The sequence below is a fragment of the Rosa rugosa genome, chromosome 1 (genome assembly GCF_958449725.1).
Source record: "Rosa rugosa chromosome 1, drRosRugo1.1, whole genome shotgun sequence".
Lineage (NCBI taxonomy): Eukaryota > Viridiplantae > Streptophyta > Magnoliopsida > Rosales > Rosaceae > Rosa > Rosa rugosa.
Genome location: NC_084820.1, coordinates 42,838,399 through 42,855,823, shown reverse-complemented (window position 1 = coordinate 42,855,823; position 17,425 = coordinate 42,838,399). Strand labels below are relative to the sequence as shown.

At 37.9% G+C, this 17,425-nt stretch overlaps 1 protein-coding gene and 1 pseudogene across 1 annotated transcript; one reads left to right on the top strand and one right to left on the bottom strand.

The window, feature by feature from the left end:
• Positions 1-3,748: 3,748 nt before the first annotated feature.
• On the bottom strand, positions 3,749-13,891 carry LOC133724985 (rust resistance kinase Lr10-like; annotated as a pseudogene).
• A 178-nt stretch (positions 13,892-14,069) lies between these two features.
• On the top strand, positions 14,070-16,754 carry LOC133737966 (rust resistance kinase Lr10-like). The gene is made up of 3 exons (XM_062165421.1): positions 14,070-14,986; positions 15,109-15,144; positions 15,269-16,754. The coding sequence occupies exons 1-3, from the start codon at positions 14,227-14,229 to the stop codon at positions 16,312-16,314; spliced, it is 1,842 nt and encodes a 613-aa protein (XP_062021405.1). The 5' UTR covers positions 14,070-14,226; the 3' UTR covers positions 16,315-16,754.
• The last annotated feature ends 671 nt before the right edge of the window (positions 16,755-17,425 follow it).

The following is a 17,425-nucleotide window of genomic DNA, read 5'->3' as shown; positions in this document are numbered from 1 at the left end:
CATCTTCTCGGCTCACTGCCATGACTGCTCATCACTCTCCTTCTGAAGAAACATGGTTGATAGACACCGGGGCCAATTCTCATGTGACACCAAACCTAAGTAATATTGCTTCTCCTAAAACTTATAAAGGACTTGATAACCTTGGTGGAATTAATTCTGATTCTGGATTATCTCTTAAACACATTGGCTCTTCTAAGCTTCATTCTTCCTCTTCCTCCTTTCATCTCAATGATATTCTTCATTGTCCCTCTGCATCTACTAATCTTCTCTCCGTCTACAAATTCACTATTGATAATCATTGTTATTTTATCTTCTATCCTAATTACTTATGTGTTAAGGATCTGAAGACGGGGAAGATGCTCTACCACGGGAAGAGTGAAAATGGCCTTTATCCATTACGGTTTCCTTCAAAAACATCCAAAGTCTCTAGTTCATTGGCTTATGTTGGCACTCGTGTCTCAGCTGAAACTTGGCATTTTCGCCTTGGTCATGCATCTTCTGCTATAGTATCTAAAGTATTATCTAATAAAGCTGTTCCAGTAGTGGGATCAAGCACCTTCTTTTTGTCAATCATGTCCATTAGGGAAAAGTACAAAACTTCCATATCAGTTATCAGATTCTGTTTCAAATTTCCCATTAGAATTAATACATTCGGATGTTTGGTGCTCCTCTCTTTTATCTCATCAAGGTTTTAAATATTATTTACTATTTGTCGATGACTATTCCCTATACACTTGGATATATCCCATGAAACAAAAGAGTAAAGTCTTTCAATTATTTATCACTTTTCGTACTCACGTGGAAAAATTATTTAATCGTCCTATAAAAGTACTTCAGTGTGATGAAGGTGGTGAGTACAAGAGTCATGTTTTTCAATCCTATTTATCCACTCATGGAATCTTCCAAAGATTTTCTTGTCCAAAACACCCTGAGCAAAACGGTTTGGCCGAACGAAAGCATCGCCATATTGTTGATACTGGACTCACTCTTTTAGCCCATGCACATATGCCATCCACATATTGGGTTGACTCGTTCAATACGGCAGTGTATATCATCAATCATCTTCCATCCCGAGTTCTTAACTATGCCTCTCCCTATGAAAAACTTTTTCATCGTGTGCCTGAATATCAATCTTTAAAGGTCTTTGGCTGTGCTTGTTTTCCTTATCTTCGTCCCTATAACTCTTCTAAATTACAATTACGATCCAAACGTTGTGTGTTCTTGGGTTATTCCCTCAATCATCAAGGATATCGTTGTTTTGATCCATCTTCAGGTCGTGTTTATTTGTCTCGTCATGTGATATTTGATGAGTCCAGTTTTCCATTTACCGAACCTGCTCCTCCATTGATCCCTCAACAGATCAGTCCATAATACTATTTGGCCCAGTCTCAGGCCCAAGTCCATCTCTTTCTCCAAGTCCTTCTCCCTCTCCACGTATCTCTGCTCCTCCAAGTCAATCTCACTCTCCTTCACCTTCTGCCGCAAATGTTCCTCCTCCTCCAGATTATGAACGTCAACCACCCACACCGTCTCTACAGGTTTATACTCGCAACCCACAACGCCAAGTCCTCAATTTTGGTGATTCCTCACACTCCCAATCTCCAATTTCCCCTTCTCTCCCACATCAGAGTCCTTCTACTCAGAATTCGCCCTCCTCTGCACAGACAGCTGCATCACCACTTCCTTCACCCTCGTCCCACATCGATCCCCTTTCGCCCACCTCTCTCACCACTAACAATCCGATTCCACCATTGTTACCCTCTCCTTTGGTGTCACAGGTGCATAATCATGGAGGCATAGTGACTCGCAGCAAACATGGAATTAGCAAGCCCAATCCCAGATATGCTATGCACTGTACTCTCCTAGCTCTTCCTCTTGAGCCTACTTGTTATACGCAAGCTGCAAAGTCTCAAGAATGGCGTGAAGCAATGGGTCACGAGTTCAACGCATTGCAACAGGCAGGTGCTTAGTCCTTAGTTCCACCGTCCTCCTCAATGAATATTCTTCCTAATAAATGGGTATTCCGAATCAAGAAACGCTCCGATGGGAGTATTGAGCGATATAAGGCAAGGCTAGTCGCCAATGGCTTTCATCAGCAAGAGGGCCTTGATTATACTGAAACATTCAGTCCAGTTGTTAAGCACTCCACAATTCTCCTTGTTCTTGCTCTTGCAGTCAGTCATCGATGGCCAATTAGACAGTTAGATGTCCAAAATGCGTTTCTCCATGGCTATCTCAATGAGGATGTCTATATGAAGCAACCTGTTGGCTTTGTCGATCCCAAATTCCCACAACATGTCTGCAAGCTCTGCCATTCTTTATATGGTTTAAAACAGGCCCCTCGGGCTTGGTTTCGGTGCTTTTTGGATTACTTAGAAGAACTTGGCTTCCTGGAATCACGGGCTGACTACTCTATGTTCACATTCAATAATAGAGGCATCTATATCATTCTTCTCATTTATGTGGATGACATACTGATCACGGGTAACAACTCTTCTCACATATCACACCTCATTCATAATCTCAACTCCTTATTTTCTATGAAAGATTTGGGCTCTGTTCATTACTTTCTTGGTATTAAAGCTATTTATAATGGTGATCATTTGCATCTGACACAACACAAATATATTGTGGATTTGTTGAAAAAGACCAAGCTACATGATTCTAGACCTTATCCTACGCCTGTTTTATCTGGCAAAAAGCTTAGTGTCTATGATGGTGTCCAGTTAGAAGATCCTTCTGAATATCGAAGTATTGTTGGGGCTTATTTACAGTACCTCACTCTCACTCGTCCTGATATTTGCTATGCTGTCAATCAAGTGTGTCAATTCATGCACGTACTCACCGACTAATGTTCATTGGGTGGCAGTCAAGAGAATCCTACGATATTTGAAGTGTACCATTAATCATGGGTTAGTTTATCAGCCAGGTTCTCACAAGTTAGTTACCTATTTAGATGTCGATTATGCCGGTGATCCGGATGATCGTCATTCCACTGGTGGGTTATGTGTTTATCTTGGTCCCAACTTGATTTCTTGGAGCTCAAAGAAACATAAAATAGTCTCCAGGTCCAGTGCTGAAGTTGAGTACCGGCAGCTTGCCTACACGGCTGCTGAGTTGTCTTGGCTTCAATCTCTATTTCGTGATCTTAATGTATTTCTCTCATGTCCCCGGATCTGGTGTGATAATGTCAGCTCTATATCTTTGACTTCCAATCCCGTTTTCCATTTCAGAACCAAACATATAGAAGTTGATTACCATTATGTGAGGGATAAGGTTGTTCGACAAGAGCTGGCAGTTTCCTATGTTTCTACTGATGACCAAACAGCTGACATTTTCACCAAGGGTTTATCTACTCAGCGTTTCCAATTTCTTGCATCCAAGCTTCCGGTCCGTGCTCGTCCTCTCAGCTTGCGGGGGAATGATAACCAAGAAAGATAGTCCAGCTTGATATTCCAGATTGCGGGTACTTCAATATCAATTACTCTATGAATCAATGGCAGATCCTAAATCAAAGACTATTGATTTACTGATTGTTATCTGTTTCTTGTATCTGCTTTCAATCCAATATATTCTGTAAATCAATCAATTAGTGTTCTTACCTTAGATAGACTATAGTCCTTGTATAAATCTAGGCTTTGTACTGTAAAGCAATCATCTAATCACAACAGATTATTCCAATCTCTTCCTCTGTTCTTTAAGATGTTCAATGAGTCCTACTGAATAGCGATGTTATCTATCCCTTACACATCCACATCATGTCTAATAATAAATCACTTAACTAACTTGCAAGGAAAATTCTATAATACATACCTGTATCTCATACACACATTTATAAATGTGACAACAAATTTGTTGTCAGAGTAGTAATATTGAGTCCTATTTTGTGTAATCTTAGTTCTAATAATCACCTACGACCTTGCTCAACTTGCATTTTCATTGGCCATCAATTTAGTTGATCTCTGTAGAATCTGTCATTTCTGATCCACCTGTTGTAGTTGAAGTGCCTCCAATATCCTCTGCTGGCATTTGTTGTCGATATAAGTTGGTATTTGGGGGTATTTGAAGGCTTTCCAATTCTCCTTCAAGCATCTGGACTACTTTAGTCATTGAAGGGCGTTCACTAGGCTTCATTTGTATGCACCACAATGCTACTACAATCATCTTCTTTATGATTTTCATTTCATCCTCAGTGGCGTCTTCTATCTCTATGTCTTTTCCTTCATTCAATTGGTTAGATACCCATGAAGGAAAGTAGTTTTCACTAAACTGGCTTGAATGCTCTATCCCTGAATTCAGGTTCTTCCTTCTCCCAGCCATTTCCATCAATAGCATTCCAAAACTATATACATCAGCCTTGTAGGAAACACCTCCAATGTTCTTATAGAATAGCTCGGGAGCTATGTATCCTATCGTGCCTCTTACTGCGGTCAAAGACACAATGCTATTATCCAATGGGTATAACCTTGCTAACCCAAAATCAGAAACCTTTGGAGTGAAATTCTCGTCCAGAAGAATGTTATGAGGCTTGATGTCGAAGTGCAAAATTTGCATATCACACCCTCGATGCAGATAGTCGATACCACGAGCCACTCCAAGGGCAATTTCAAAGATCTTCTTGAAACTTAAGGAGTTCACTCCTTGTTGAAGAAAGATGTACTTGTCAAGAGACCCATTAGGCATGAAATCATACACGAGCACGTTTTGATCCATCAACAGAAAATCCAATCAGTTGCACCACATTAACATGGTGAATCCTTCCAATGGTCGCAACTTCATTGATAAAGTCTTGCCCATTAGCTTCGGACTTACCCAGCATCTTGATGGCTACAAGCCTACCACTACGAAGCGTTGCCTTGTATACTGTCCCATAGCCTCCTGCACCCAATTTGTCCTTGAAATCCCTTGTCATTTTCTTGATGTCTGAGCAGGAGTATCTCACTGGCATGAGATTATTATAAATCTGCAGAAAGTCTTCTATATCGTCGTACATTGACAAATGTCTTCTTCTCCACTTGTATATTAGTAATGCGGTTAAACAAGGAAGGCCAATTACAAGTTTAACTGCTTGGAGTAGTGCTGTTCACAAAAATTGAATCAATAAAAAGACATTCGTTGCAATAAGCCTACAATGATTAAACCATTAATAATTTTCAATTGACAATGTAAATGTTTGATTAAATAGAATGATTTGGAGATCCATCTCTTACCATAATAAACGGGTGCATTTAGAAGAAGCTGAACATGAAATTTAGAGTTATATAAGAGAAGTTTCCCTGCAATTGAGAAAAATGAATTATATAAATGATAAACGCAAGGACATAGAAAAGTTTAACTAGATTTATATCCATAAGCTGGTTATTTTGAGAGTAAAGATTACAGGTTTTTCTACATTTCATCAATGTATTGATACATCAAGTACACTAATTCATAGGTAGACACGCTCTATTAATTGCTAAACTAGTATAAGACTACTCTAGTACTCTAATTCATAGGTAAACACGCTCTATTAATTGGTAAACTAGCATAAGACTACTCTATTTATATATCAAATTCGTCTATCTCTGTATTGAACTAAGTCTACTTAATGTATCGGAACATTGATGTATAATAAGTTCTGAAAAACTGTAAAACCATAGTTACATGCTCACAACATATGCACAACAATCATAATAGGATTAAGGCTTACCTTCAGCAATCACTGTCATGGATTCCATCTCATGCAGCTGCTAAACACGATCACTGAATATGGTCTTCTGTTACTTACCAACTTGCTTCTCAATGGACAGAACAATATGCAATAGTCGTGGTAGTAATCAGGGACCAATTCATCTGTATATATATGAGACTTAAACCTCAAGAAGCTTCCCATTAAAGCATTCCTTGTCGGTTTAGGTTTCACTCTTAGATTCCTAATGTATCACAACTTGTAGCCTTTCTTGTCGACTAAGCAATGGATTACTATCCTTAATGAATTGATACACTATTCATTAAGTTACTAGTATTGATTTACTGTTTGTATCCATGTTAAACTAGGATTGATATTAAGCTAATCATCAATTACTTTATGATGATATGTGTTATGTCCATATTTGATCTTACAATCTCCCCCTTGGACTCACACATATCATGCTCGATGATTTGCACCAGAGAACATCAAAACCTACTTAACTTACTGAAGTGCGCGCCAGATAACAAACTCAAATCGAAAATCCATTCCAACATGGTCAGATCACAGTTATTTATGCAGAGCAAGAAACAATATACATTTTAACAAAAATGCAGAGTTTCAAAACCACTAACATAAGCTTCTGCAATCCACATATGTTCAACCAGAAGTGATACAATATATGTTAATGTGTATCAACAAGTAAACATATATTAGGTCCTACTTTATGTTTCTAAATCCAGAAACTCAAGCAAATTCACTGAACACTGATGGCTTAAAAATATTGCTTGAACCTTAACATCATGCTTCACATGATTTAAGCCATCTGATAGCAAGTATGATATTCAAAACAAGATGATAATTTCCAAAATAAAACAATAAAGCTGCAGCAAAATCATAACTGGAAATACCTCAAAAGTTTATTGATAATAATAAAATCTGTCATTACAAACAAGTTGTGATAAATAAAGTCAAAAGACCACAACTAAAAAAATACAAGAACTCAAAAACCTTAGAAATTTAAATTGCTCCAACTGGATTAACTCTCTACTGAACCTAAGCATCTAGACTAGCTAAAACTCCAATGTTGGCTGTATGCTTCTGGAATGCTGCTACTGACAATGCCTTGGTGAAGGGGTCTGCTAGCTGTGAATTCGTGTCAATGCTCAAAACAGCTATCTCACCATGCTTAACCCTTTCTCTAACACTGTAATACTTTAAATCAATATGCTTAGAATTATTTGATCTTTTACTGTTCTTGCTAAAGAAAACTGCAGCTTCATTATCGCAATAAATCACAAGTGTGTCTGCCACAATGTGACTTAACACTTTGGTCTGCATCAAGAAATTCCTGATCCAAAGTCCTTCACACACAGTTTCATATACTGCAATAAATTCAGCTTGCATGGTGGAGGTTGAAACTAGAGTTTGCTTCATGGTTTTCCAAGCAACTGCACCTCCTGCTAGCATGTACACGTATCCACAAGTTGACTTCTTGGAGTCTGGATAATTCCCTGCGAAATCAGAATCTGAAAATCCAACGAGGTTCAGATCCTCCACTTGCCTATAAACTAGCATGTGACTTTTAGTTTTCTGCAGGTATCTCAACACTTTCTTCCCAGCTACCCAATGTTCATGGCTTGGATTAGACTGAAATCTTGATAAAATCCCTACTGCAAAAGACAAGTCTGGCCTAGTGCAGACTTGTGCATACATGAGACTTCCTACAAGTCTAGCATAAGGCTTTGACTCCATATTTTCTTTCACAACATCACTTTTGGAACTTTGCTTCTTGGTTAGTTTATCTCCTTTGGACATGGGGACTTCTCCAGCTGCACACTTCTCCATACCAAATCTCTTCAAAACTTTGGTAATATAATTCTGTTGAGACAAACCAAGTAGTCTCTGTGCTCTATCTCTTTTAATCTCAATGCCTAGTACATAGGATGCTTCTCCTAAGTCTTTCATGTCAAAATTCTTTGACAGAAAGCTCTTGGTGTCTTTAAGCAGTTTAATGTTACTGCTAGCCAAAAGTATATCATCAACATAAAGTACTAGGAAAATAAAATTGTTCCCAACTGTCTTCAAGTAAACACACTCATCAACAAGATTCTCTGTAAATCCAAAAGTAGAAATCACAGAATCAAATTTCTTGTACCACTGTCTAGAAGCTTGTTTAAGGCCATAAATTGATTTTCTTAACCTGCATACTAAGTTTTCACTTCCAGCTTGCACAAAACCTTCTGGCTGCTTCATATAAATCACTTCATCTAGTTCACCATTCAAAAAGGCTGTCTTAACATCCATTTGGTGTAGCTCCATATCAAAGTGAGCAACTAAAGCCATGATTATTCTAAATGAGTCTTTTGTAGAAACTGGAGAAAAAGTCTCAGTAAAGTCAATGCCCTCCTTCTGTGTAAAACCCTTGGCAACTAATCTTGCTTTATGTCTCTCTACATTGCCATTTGCATCTCTTTTGGTTTTGAAAACCCATTTACAACCTATAGGTTTCTGATTTGGGTCAGGTTCAACTAATTCCCAAACTGCATTTTGACTCATGGAATTAATTTCTGCTTCCATTGCTAGCTGCCATTGATGAGATTCACTACTTTCAATGGCCTGGTTAAATGTAGTTGGATCATTGTCCTCTGCACAATCTATTTCAATTTCTGCTTCTTGCAGATAAACAATGTAGTCACTATCTTCCCCCCCATAAGTTGGTTTTCTTGCTCGCTGTGATCTTCTAGGCTGAGGGTTGTCAGTTACGTGGTCAGTTACCTGACCAGTGACAGTTACTTGGTCAGTTACGTGGTCAGTGACATGACCAGTGACAGGTACTTGACCAGTTACTTGGTCAGTGACATGACTAGTTACAGGTACTCGACCAGTGACTTGGTCAGATACTTGACCAGTTACATGGTCAGTGACTTGTCCAGTGACAGTTACTCGGTCAGTGACATGGTCAGTTGCTTGACTAGTTATAGGTACGTGATCAGTTACTTGGTCAGTTACTCGACCAGTGACTTGATCAGTTACTTCTTGTTCTAAAGGCAATGCTACGCTTATATTCTCATCCGACACAATTTCCTCAAAATCTGAGGATAAATCCTCAAGGTTTGTATTGTGAACTTTTTCACTTAGAAACTTTACTTGATGTGTTTCAAAAATTCTAGGTGAATGATAAGCAGAATATAATTTATAGCCTTTAGATTTATCTGGATAACCTATAAAATAGCAACTAACTGTCTTAGGATCAAGTTTATTCAAGCTTGGATTATAAATCCTAGCTTCTGCATGGCATCCCCAAACATGGCAGTGATGAAGACTAGGTTTCCTGCCACACCAAAGCTCAAAAGCAGTATTTTCTATGGCTTTGCTAGGTGTTCTGTTGCAAATATAATTTGCAGTTTTTAAAGCCTCACCCCACAGAAATTTAGGCAAACCTGTTGTACACATCATGCATCTAACCATGTTCAAAAGAGTCCTATTCTTTCTCTCTGCAACACCATTCTGTTGTGGGTTATAGGGTGTTGTATATTGAGCTTTAATTCCATTGTCTTGTAAAAACAAGGCAAATGGACCCTTTTGTTGGCCGGATTCAGTGTACTTGTCCATAGAACTCACCTCCTCTATCTGATCTTACTGTTTTGATTTTCTTTTCTAGTTGATTTTCTACTTCAGACTTAAAGATTTGAAAGGCTTTCAATGCTTGTGCCTTTTCTGAAAGTAGATAAATATAACTGTATCTAGAAAAGTCATCAATGAATGTGATAAAATACACATTCCCACAGATAGTTTGATGCCTAAATGGTCCACATATATCAGTGTGTATGAGTTCTAATAAATTTTTGGCTTCTATATGCAGTCTTCTTTCTAGTATTAGTTATTTTTCCCTTAAAGCATTCAACACAGTCTGTTAGATCAGAAAAAATCAAGTTCATTTAGGATTTTGTTTTTCACCAAAATTTTCAGTCTCTCTTTTGAAACATGGCCGAGTCTTCTATGCCATAAAAATGCAGACTTTTCATTTAGTTTGGTTCTTTTAACACCTGTTAAAGTGCTAGTACTGTTAGTGTTATTTTTCAACAAGTAAAATTTCTTGTTGAGCCATTGAACAATTTAACTGTAAATAATCATTCATAATAACACCAGAACCAATTTGAACAGAATTTTTAGAAATAAGAATTCCATTACTATCCATAACAAGTCTACAACCAGATTTTACTAAAAGAGAAACTGAAACCAAATTCCTTCTCATGGAAGGTACATAAAAAACATTGTCCAGAACTAATAATTTTCCTATCCTAAATCGAGCTTTAAGGTTCCAATAGCCTTGACTGCTACTCTCATGCCATTTCCTACACACAGGTCACTTCATCACTTTTGGGATTCTCCCTCCTTATGAATCCCTGCAAAAGAATTAGTAATATGAATATGTGAGCCTGAATCTATCCACCAAGACTGTGGTTCAACATTTATAAGATTAATTTCTAAGGAAAAAACTGTATTAGAAAAAATCTTACCCTTTTTGGCTAACCAGTTCTTATAGCCAGTGCAGTCCTTTTTCATGTGTCCTACTCTTTTGCAAAGTAGCACTTGAACCTGAATGGCTTGTTTTCCTTGGCCACTACAGCTGTTGAACTCTTAGTTATGCTTTGGTAGGCTTGAGCTTATTCTGGGGCTTTTTCCTTTTAGGCTTCTCAACGAGGTTAATGGTTGTAGCAGGTTCCTTTTCTTCCTTGATCCTAGATTCCTCATCCACACAGATGGATATAAGTTCATCTAGAGTCCAGTTTCCCTTTTGAGAGTTGTAACTGGTCCTAAGATGACTAAAACTGTTAGGCAAGGAATGTAGTGCATAATGCACTACTTGCTCATCCCTAACCCCCATTAAGAGTTCCCTGAGTCTGCCATTTATATTGATCATCTTCATAATATGTTCTCTAACTCCCCCTGAACCCATGTACTTCAAATCATGAAACTCCTTGGTTAGCCTAGCTGCTTCTGCTTTTTCACTTTCTTTAAACTTAGCACCTATGAGTTCCAGAAAATCTGATGCTAGCTCAGGCTCTTCTATACTTCCCCTGACAGTCTTAGACATAGATGTTCTGATGAGGTTCTTAGCCATTCTATTGGATCTATGCCACTTCTTGTAAAGGTCAGTATCTTTCTTGGTGCTCTTTTCATTTAACTCTTCAGGCTTATCCTCAGTAAAGCAGTAGTCTATGTTCTCATGCATTCCCATATAATTTTCCACAGAGTCTAGCCAAGCTCTATAGTTGGTTCCAGTTAACATCAAGACACTGTTCAAGTTCATGTAAGAGTTACCTAAGGAGCAAAACAAAAATTCGAGTGAGTTCTCAGTTTGTAAAGAAAATATGTTTAAGTTTTCTGTGTTTTATTTAGCTTTAAGTAACCAAAACAAGAACATACAGAAAACCTAAACACCATACTTGCATTCATGTCAGTCCATAACAAAAACAATATTAAGCATCACTTTTGAGCAGAAACTTAATATCCTGGAGTTCTTTATCAATATGCCATGTTCAATGAAAACAAGTTATTCAAAGAAATTTATCCACATCTTTAGACAGAAGAAAAATTTCTAAGTATCCGTATTTATTTTCATCAAGCATGCATACTGCTGTTTTGTATTCTAAAACCATACTTAACCACTTCTTTGGAAGATAAAACTGAAGCATAGTTTTAAAACACAAAACACAATTTCAGTTTTGTTACTCGATCAGGTACAGTTACTTGGTTAGTTGCTTGGTCAGTTACTTGACCAGTTACACGTACCTGATCAATGTTTTCTGCCAACATCAATGAAGGATGCTTTGTGCATCATAATCACTTATGCCAACAGAAAACCACAAAACATATGAGCTCTTTTACTTTACATTCTATCCAGATTCATCCTTGTAAGAAAATTAAGCTCTTGTATCTGTCAACTTTAACGTGTAAACAAAATCTGGGAGATTTCTGTTCTTCATACAATTTTACACAATCACAGATACAATACCATATCATCAATCAATTCAACATGCATATTCAAGTATAACCAAAATTGATTCGATTCCAAGAAACCACAGAATAATCAAGAAATTGTAAATTTCATCCGGTCACCATCTACTCTAGCCTAACGCACGCCGGGAATGCAACTAGGGTTCTTGAGCACAATCAAAACTTAATTATCATGCTATGAATCGAAAACAATTTTCACAGAAAAACCTGTTTTTGCTTTTTCCCCAATTTGCTGCTAAAAAATCATAGCGGAAGCGTGAATTTTATAATTAACCAGATGCAGCAGTCGACTTAAGTAACTTACCTTGATCAGGTACCTGACCAGTTACTTGGTCAGTTACCTGGTCAGTTACTTACTTGGTCAGATACCTGACCAGTTACATGACCAGTGACTTGGTCAGTAACCTGATCAATTACTTGACCCGTAAAGCAAAAAACTCTTAAAAAATTTTATGTTTGTTTTTCAAAACCCTAAAACGATTTTTCATATTTGTGAGCCTATGCTCTGATACCAATTGTAAAACCATAGTTACATGCTCACAACATATGCACAACAATCATAATAGGATTAAGGCTTACCTTCAGCAATCACTGTCATGGATTCCATCTCATGCAGCTGCTAAACACGATCACTGAATATGGTCTTCTGTTACTTACCAACTTGCTTCTCAATGGACAGAACAATATGCAATAGTCGTGGTAGTAATCAGGGACCAATTCATCTGTATATATATGAGACTTAAACCTCAAGAAGCTTCCCATTAAGCATTCCTTGTCGGTTTAGGTTTCACTCTTAGATTCCTAATGTATCACAACTTGTAGCCTTTCTTGTCGACTAAGCAATGGATTACTATCCTTAATGAATTGATACACTATTCATTAAGTTACTAGTATTGATTTACTGTTTGTATCCATGTTAAACTAGGATTGATATTAAGCTAATCATCAATTACTTTATGATGATATGTGTTATGTCCATATTTGATCTTACAAAAACCACTTGTTACATAAAGAAAAACAGAGTAAAAGAGCACTTGCCTTCAAACTTCTTTCTTATCGGGTCATACCAGCGTTCTCCTAAATAGATGGAGAAACTAATTGGGATTAGCAGATGGAAGTTGACTAGTGAAATCAAATCAAACATACGTATGGCATTTTGCACTGGACATGGAAACCAAGGAAAAAAAGATCCGTATCAAAGTACCACACCTGTCGAATACCCACTGCACTTGATATTCTTGAGCTCTATTCTGTTGTTGTTGAGGTCGTCCAACGAAATGTCACACGCCTCACCAGTTTTGCATTTTCCACATCCATAAGTAAACCATGATAGTTCAAAAACCATTCGCTAGTTCATCACATACGCTTTCACATGACATCATGTTGCTGTTGGTTGGTGGGGATGTTAAAAGCATTTGTGTGATTTCGCAGGTTCTCCCCAAATCAAAGGAAGTTACGGAGCCAACCATGAAATAAGAATATTTGGAAGGATAGGATGTGGTGGTGTTGAGGCATGAAGCTGTTTCGATAAAGAGAGTGGAATTCATTGGAGTTGCGCAGGTCACAAGTATTATAGGCACTGGTTCCATATCAGGAGTGAACCAAGAAGAGATGCTGTAAGATTGTAAATGAGTAATGTTGTCGTCGGTTATAGAATAAAGTGGGGTGGAGCAGTAGTTGTTCTTCTTCTGAATACCAGAATCCACAACTCGGATTGTGAAGTTATTGTAATGGATTGACTTGACATAATACTTTTCTGATTCCAAGTATAGTACTGCAGCAGTACTATTTTCCTCACAAGATAGCTCAAACATTGTGTTTCCACAGTTTTGAGGGTCTCCTTTCAGTCGAAATGGATAGCTTATGTTAATATCTCCGCAAGAAGAGGTACAGATATCTAAAGGATTTTCGGGATCCGAGGTTTGTGAAATAACTGTAAAAGGAAGGAGGAGGAGGATGGTGTAAGAAGCAAGAAGGAGACTTCCTCTAGACATGTTGAGCAAGAATGAGGCCATATGAAACAGAGATGATAAGGGTGCATAGAAATGGCTATTTAATCTGCAGTCGATTAATAGAAAGGTCGTTCAGCTTTCCTGAGTTGAGAGCTTGTTGGGATTATGTGTCTCGGATGCGATTCACCTGATGAGCTGGTAAGGATGTCTCACCTCGGAGACTCTTTCCATTATGGCGACTGCACAAGCAAAGTCATCTACACAACGCGAACTTGCCAAAAGTCAATGGTATACTGGAACAATATCACACGAAATATTGCAGACTAGTCAAAATATTGCTGACCATTCAAATTGTAGACTAACTTAGATATTCAGTCTCCATCTGCACAGCCCAGAGATTGTGGCTTTATGACTAGCCACAAGTTCTTCGGTTACCTAGACAAGTCAAGCTACGGCATCCAGATAGTGTGATTTATATATATAAAATAGATGTATACAATTAATCAAAATAACAGGAAGCCAAGCTGCTGTGTATATGTAATTATGTATATCCACTTCAGCTAACATCTTTCAATATTACAAATGCAGAAAATGCTTCTCAATTTGTTATGCAGTTGGGTGCTCTTAGTCACAGTTCTAGATGTAGATATTGTCGTGCATGGCGGATCCGTAGGCCCCGAAAATTGCACAGAGGCTCGATGTAAAGACCATGGCCCTGCGATCCGATTCCCATTTCGACTAAAAGGAATGCAGCCACTCCATTGCGGTTACCCAGGCTTTGATCTGTCATGCAACAAGGACAAGGAGACTGTGCTCCAGATCACCCCATCATCAGCAGACAACTTCTTTGTTAAAAGGATCGATTACGCAGCTCAGGAAATTGAAATATATCTTTATAATCAGTATGATGATATCAAGTATTTCGATGATATTTGTATTCCTATGCAGATCTTCGAGCTCGGTTCTTCTCCATTCAAATACTCAGACGCCCAACACAAAACTAATTATACCATATTCAGTTGTCCACCGTCAGATGAAAGAGAACGGTATCCATCCTTTTGTACACTGACGAAACTGAGCCCTTGCCTTGGCAATCACAGCAGCAAGATGTATGCTCTTCAGGATGGATGTGCAGAACTTAAATACATGCCCAATCTGGTGTCGTGTACCAAGGTGGAAGACTACATGTCAGTACCATCTGTTTGGATGCAGCCTGTGAAGCTCAAATGGTCCAGACCATCGTGTCAACGTTGTGAAGAGACGGGCAAGACATGTGGATTGCTGAATCAAGTTGCAGATGACCAAACCACTGAAGAAACTCAATGTTTAGATGTGCCAAAAGGTACTTCAATCATGTGTGTCTTAACAAGCTAGCTACCCCTTTATACTCGTACATAACCAATAAGTTGGAAAAATATTTTATATGGGATTAATCAATTACTCTGAATTTCATTGATTTTACAGGTCCTAATCGTGGAAGACAAATCTTAGAGATATTAGGTATGTCTTTGGAAGCTTTATTTATTTATCTTCAGAACTGGTGTCTACTGGAGTCTATTCGTATTAATTTGTTCTGTAGAAAATGCATGTCAATCTTAATGTAGAATGTCATACATATCTGCAGGTATTTGTGCACTTGTTACAGTCCTCATAGGAGCGGCGACCTTAATGTACTATGTGTACAGTTCTAAGAAAATAGAAGAAGAAAATCAATTGAGAATTGAAAAGTTTTTGGATGATTATAGAGCTCTTAAACCAAGTAGATATGCTTATGATGATATTAGGAGGATAACAAATCAATTTGCTGACAAGTTGGGCCAAGGAGCTTATGGAACCGTGTACAAAGGAAAGCTTTCCTCTGAATTGCTTGTTGCGGTGAAAATCCTTGACAATTCAAATGAAAAGGGGGAAGATTTCATTAATGAAGTGGGAACAATGGGTCTCATCCACCATGTCAATGTGGTTCGCTTGGTTGGCTTTTGTGCTGATGGATTTGTAAGAGCTCTTATTTATGAGTACTTACCAAATGGTTCATTGCAGAATTTCTTGTCATCTGCAGATGATAAGAACTCATTTCTTGGTTGGGAAAAGTTGCAAAATATTGCTTTAGGTATAGCTAAAGGAATCGAATATCTTCACCAAGGGTGTGACCAGAGAATCCTCCATTTTGATATCAAACCTAATAACATTTTGCTAGACCAGGATTTCACTCCAAAAGTTTCTGATTTTGGTCTAGCCAAGTTGTGCTCTAAGGATCAGAGTGCAATATCCATGACTACAGCTAGGGGGACCATGGGATACATTGCACCAGAAGTGTTCTCTAGGAACTTCGGAAATGTATCCTATAAGTCAGATGTATATAGTTTTGGAGTCTTGCTGCTTGAAATGGTTGGGGGAAAGAAAAATTTTAAAGTTATGGAGGACTCCACCAGCCATATCTATTTCCCAGAATGGATTTATAACCTTTTAGAACATGGGAGCGATCTACGAATCCATATTGAGGACGATGGAGATGTTAAAGTTGCTCGAAAACTTGCAATCGTTGGCCTATGGTGCATTCAATGGCATCCGGTAGATCGCCCATCCATGAACATTGTAGTTCAAATGTTGGAGAGAGAAGGTGACAATCTAACCATGCCTCCTTATCCCTTTGCCTCTACTTCAAATTGAACAAGAATGAATGCATGTTTCCGCAAGAAGCTTAAGTTCATTGAAGAGTTACCATGTGTTGTTGTACTTCTGTCTTTCCATTATATAGCAACTAGAATTACATAACAACTAGTGGTTTGTGAGTTGAACTGATCAAAACATTCCAGTTACATAATGGGTGATTTCGTAAGACGTTTTTCATCCAGTTAATTAATTGCTTTTATTACTGTACAGTGTACACACAATTGCTTTGAAAGCAATCATAGATAGTGACAGACTTACAATCATAGATTATAAAAGAACCACAACTAGTATGTCTGTATGTAATAAAATTCGGAGTGTGGATGCAGAGTAGCCAAAAGCCATTTCCAAGTCTACCCAGGTGCATTACTAACTTGAAATTAAGGAGCTTTTCCTGTTTCTGGTTAACAAATGGTCCATGCAAATATATTTTTTCCTTAGACATGATCCATTGTACTTTTCCTTACCTCCGTAGGTAAACAACTACCCATGCTAGCAAATCACGGGTGAACCCCGAGAACAAGAGAGTACTGTTTGTGACGTCTCCAAAATTTGCAAAAGCGAAAGTGAAAAATCGTAGAGGGACTTGAAAACTTCGATTCAAGGATTCGATCAATCAGAGAATTTAAAATTATTGGAAGCTCAAATGATGTATTGGAAAGATTCTCAAAATCCAAAATCAATTTTATTATTATTTTATTTTTATTTTTTATTTTTTTTAAGATCGGGCCTTTAGAAACTTGTATTCGTTCACTTTCGATGTTAGAGCATGACAGGCAGGCATCTTATTTGTCACCTGACTAAAATAATTTTGAAAGTAAGGGCCGATATGACTGTTTTCAAGCCTTAATTAATAAAACTACATAATACAATGCGGTGGACATAGTGTCTAAATCTCAGATTACAGTGGAGAGAACGTTCTAAATAATAACAGGAGTCTCCGCTATTTCTAAGTATTCTAACTGTTAGCATTAAAGCCACCCTCAAGTGCAGGAGGTACAAGTTATAGAATAGGGGATTAATAAGTAAAGATGTCAAACCCACGAAGATTGGCAAAACATTCCCTAGCTAGGGAAAAACCTAGAAAATGCTAGAAGAATGTATGTACACA